The following is a 4,857-nucleotide window of genomic DNA, read 5'->3' as shown; positions in this document are numbered from 1 at the left end:
AAGTTCCGTAAACAGTGTCCAGCCAATGTCCGACCTCCAGCCACCTTTGGGTTCCTCACACAGTTTGTGGAAGACTTGGAGAAGAATTACCGATCCACCCCTTATCTCTATGACCTAGATTCCTCTCCTCTAAACATTGGTGTCAATGTGGTAAGAAAAGGAACCTCCAAACCTAATCCTCAGCCTCCGAAGGTTTCTGGCTCACAACCTCGCCTCCCCCCAAGACCTTGTGCCATGTGTTCAATTAAAGGATTCGAAGCTAACCATTTCTCCCTCTCCAGCGTCTGTGGGACCGGCAAGTTGAGCTCACCCGAGATCCTCAAGTTGATTGCCGACAACGGCCTCTGCTTTACATGTGCTCAGGCTCATTACACCCCCGGCTTCAAGTGCAAAACTACCTACAGCAGCGGTATGTCCAAAGTGTGCCCCAAGGGTTGCTTAGAGAGAGGGATCCCCGTAAATAAGAAGGCCTGCATGCATAACAACCAGGCCCCCTTCATCTCCGTCTCCAAGGTTGGCGCCGACAGGTCAGTTCCCCTGGTAGAAACCATACTCCTGGACAACACCCCAATAGGGATCCAATATGACACAGGTTGTCAACTCAGCCTCATTTCCAGATCAGCCCTCTCTAAAATCCCTCAATCGATGTACTCCCTCGGGAGTTCTTCTCAAGTAAAGATTGCAACCTATGCTGGCGAAGGCAAAGTAGTACTCACCACAGCAGTTAAACTGAGGATTCAGGGCAAGACCCTGAAGTTATCCACAATAGAGGAAGACCTCAACAACGGGTCGGCCTTCTCCTTCACCATCCCACTCAAGTGGAGGAACCTCACGAAGACCTCAACATCAAATCATGACGGTCATGTATCCATTTTACTAGGGGGAGATAATCATCGTTTCTTTCCTACTGAAATTGAACGAGATCCCTTGGGAATGGCACTCTACCAGAGCACCATCACCAACAACTGCATGGTCTACGGCGCGGTCCCCTCCAACTCCATCACCTGGTCCGAGTCCCCCCTCGCCAACACCAACAACACCGTCATCATCAACGCGTTGACAATACAAGACATACAAGATCAACTCCTCCTCCTCACCTCAGCCGAAGAGTTCACCACCCCTTCCAATTGAGAACAGCTCCTCAAGATCACCAAGGAGAAGAACATCCAGGCCATCATGGACAACACTGTCGTGGACCCCGTCAAGGGCAAGGTTCAGGTTAATTGTCTCTACAAACCAAACCTTTCAAGTCTCGGCGAGAATTATTTTGGTGCAACGAAGAGAATCCATGCCCTTCATGTTAGAATTGCTGACAAACCTGAAATTGCGGCAGAGATGGATAAATATATCAATCAACAAATCAACAATGGAAACTACATTGAGATTAACCCCGAGGACTACAGAGAACAATATCAACTACATTTTGTGGCCTACAATTTCGTTGTGTCTTCCACCAGCTCGTCCACCAAAGTTTGAATGACCACGGACAGCTCCATGCGCACCGAGACCGGCCTCAGCCTCAACGACGTCTCCCAGCCAGCCCCAGGAAATGTTCCCAACATGAGAGACATTCAAAAGTTCTTCAGGTCCGTGCTCACTTCTACCAAGGACTCCTTCCTCAGAATCATGTGTGTTCCGTCAGGTTTCTTTTCAAGTGCTCCTACTCTTAACCCTACCTGGAGATACTTCCGAGATCAAGCGATCCCTTTCGGCGACAGCGCATCTGGCGACTATGCAACTTGTGCGAAAGTTGCTACTGTCAAGACATTCATCACAGATTCCCCCCCCCACCTCCAACCTGCCATCCTCCAAGCTATCCTGGAGGACACATATATTGATGACGAAGGTGTCGGTGCCAACTCTCCAAGCGAACTCACTACTCTGCAACAAGAAATAGAAAGGATCCTTAACAGAGGGGGATTCTCTATTAAATCCTGGGAAAAATCTGGTGAGAATGGAATCAGCAAGTACTTGGGCATGACGTGGGACAGAGTTAGGGACCTGTACAGCCTGAAGTTTCGCCTCAACCTCCACAAGAAGTCCCGTGGGATTCCATCCGGTGCGGATTTAGACTCAGATTTCTTGCGAGACGAATCCGTCCCTGTCACCAAGAAAAACATCCTATCTGTTGCGTGTCAGTTCTACGATCCCTCAGGATTAGCTGCTCCCCTCATGTTCTCAATCCGAGCCCTGTTTAGTGAGATCTGTTGTGATCCTCAGTGTTTCATCAACTCAATTCTGTCTGACGAACGAACTGCTAGGTTCAGAGATGCGGTGAGAGAGATCTTACTAACCAGGGGAATATTTTTCTCCAGACAGGTCATATTCCAATACCAAGCTCAACTCTTCATTTTTTTCGACGGCTCCCTACAGGGTTATGGAGCTTGTGTATATGCTCACTCCGGCGATCAGTTCAATCTCCTCTCCAGCTCCTCAAAGATATTGGGAAAGTCTGCATTCTCCGCTCCACAATCTGAAATGGCAGGAGCACTACTCGCCTCCAGGATGGAACAAAAGATAAAGCAAGAGTTGTTCAACGTCTCCCTTTCCCCTCCTACTTTCATTGGAGACTCAGAGATCGTCTTAAAGATGATCGCTAAAAATGATCCATCTGGAAACCCTGTATTTTATGGAGTCAGGTTGATGGAAATCCTAGCAACGTCATCACCTGACAGCTGGTTCTGGTGTCCCGGAAACCTCAACCCAGCTGACCTGCTCACCAGATCTGGAACCAGCTGCGCGCAGGTCAACTCAGAATTCTGGTTGAACAGTAGTTTCTTACCTCAGGATAAATCCTCATGGCCCATCACAGTCTGTTCTTCCATCACCTCAGGCGAAATTCCCACCAGGTCGGTCAACCTCGCTAGATTAGCCCCGAACCATCCTTCCCGGGAATATATTTTGAGTCTTTTGCATCACGAACAGAGCCTCGCCACTGTTATCCGTGCTCTGAATCTCCTCCACAAAGTTTGCAGATCCTGGAGAAATGACCCCAATCCTATTGCTACCTGGAGTTCCATCAAATCGTCCATCAAGTCCTCTGTCCTCAAGTGTTTTACCACGGAGTCGGAGCTCAGTATTGCCAACAACAAGATGAAACACCTCTTTATCCAACTAGTGGACGGAGTATATTATGTGTCGGACCCAAGTTTCCGTTCCAGAATCGGGGTTCCCCTCATCTGCAAGAAGACCATCCTAGCCAAATGCATCCTGAATGATGCTCATGCTGATCTGGGCCACGGTAGAGATGTCCTCCATGTGCTTACTCACATTCAATCCAACTTCTTCATTCCTGGTATTCAAAAGATGATCACGGCTCTGAAGAAATCTTGCCCTGGATGCATCAAACTGAACTAGGTTCCATTTGCTGCATTTGAGGCTGACGTCCCTGATGTCCTCAAATCCATCCAGCCTCCTTTCTCCTACTGTCAAGCTGACATTTTCGGACCCGTCTTTGCTCACAAAGACGGTATCAAAACCAAGAGGTGGATCCTGGTCATTCTCTGTCTTTCCAGTCGCGGGGTGAATCTAGAGGTCCTACATAACTACAGCTCCCAGAGCATCACCAGAGGATTTAACAGAACTTTCGCCCTGCGAGGCACACCTCGCATCATTTGGATTGATGCTGGTCTCAACATTGTTAAGGCTGGCAAGGACCTAGTTAACACAGAGATGAAGGTCATCTCCGACCTCAATCTGAAGTTCACCTCCATCGAATTCAGAGTTACTCTTCCCAAACACCATGCCGGTATCGGAGCAGTTGAAAGAATAGTCGGCTCTATTAAGAACACAGTCAGCAAGTCACTCGTCGGCCCTCACCAGCTGACAATGGACAACGAGGAATTGCTCACCTGGACACATGGAGTTATTGAAAAACTCAACAACCGACGTCTGATCCTCAGAGCTCCACTGGGAATCACCCTCACTCCCAACCACGTTCTCCAGGGGTTCAGAGAAGGTTACGGAGACGAAGTCAACCCTGTTGCTCCTATCAACCAACAGATCTCCAGGTGGAACTTAGCTCTCAACATGTTCCACTCACTATGGGAGCAGGAATATACTCGACGCAGATTCACTGTCACCTGGAGGAACCAGGGCAGCCTTCCCCAGATCGGAGATATAGTCCTGTTCAAGAACGAGCCCATATACAAGAATCCTATTTCTGCAGCCAGGGTGGAACAACTCCTTCGTAGANATTCCAGGAAGAGATTCAGGGGAGAAAGCAGGAGCAGGAAATCTAGCTCCAGCTCCGAAACCCAGACCAGAGCCTACACAGGATGAGTTCCACCCAGATCTCAACAAAATCAATCAATAGAACCATACCCAGCATCAACGCAGGAATCAACTATTTAAACATTGTTGTGTGTATTTGCGGCCGAACGGAAAGGAATTATCTGGACTGAATTTAGTTTCCTCCCCGGAGTTCCGACGGGCCTTTTTTGATCCAAATTCATCTAGCGTGTTGCTGTTATCTGTCAACAATGGTACAATTTGACTCGAAATGTGAATCCTTGTACTATACCAGTTCAAATCACGCAATGCGTACTGCAAAGTGCATTCTGCAAACTGCATAGTGTATAATGCAACTGCATGGAACTGAAAATAATAATAATAATAATAATAATAATAATAATAATAATAATAAAGACAAGCAGTGTAAATAATCATGCGAACTTTAAAACAAGGAAAGTTGTAATATTAAAGAAATGGGCAGTATGAATATATTGAATAGCAGACACTGTCCACTGTCCAGTGTAAATATTAACTAACAGACATTGTCCGATCTGAATATTAACTAACAGCCATTTTTCGATGCAAATTTTGATGAAAATAGAAAATAAACAAAAACAAAAAATT

General features: G+C 47.0%; 1 protein-coding gene across 1 annotated transcript; it reads left to right on the top strand.

Annotated features, from left to right (window-relative positions):
* Window positions 1-1,476: 1,476 nt before the first annotated feature.
* LOC111699449 (uncharacterized) lies at window positions 1,477-4,281 on the top strand. Its single transcript, XM_023470127.1, has 2 exons — window positions 1,477-3,258; window positions 3,358-4,281. The coding sequence occupies exons 1-2, from the start codon at window positions 1,477-1,479 to the stop codon at window positions 4,279-4,281; spliced, it is 2,706 nt and encodes a 901-aa protein (XP_023325895.1).
* Window positions 4,282-4,857: the final 576 nt, after the last annotated feature.

The sequence above is a fragment of the Eurytemora carolleeae genome, unplaced genomic scaffold, assembly GCF_000591075.1.
Source record: "Eurytemora carolleeae unplaced genomic scaffold, Eaff_2.0 scaffold350, whole genome shotgun sequence".
Taxonomy (NCBI): Eukaryota; Metazoa; Arthropoda; class Copepoda; order Calanoida; family Temoridae; genus Eurytemora; species Eurytemora carolleeae.
The sequence above is the reverse complement of the archived record's forward strand: the minus strand, read 5'-3'. Positions and strand labels throughout refer to the sequence as shown.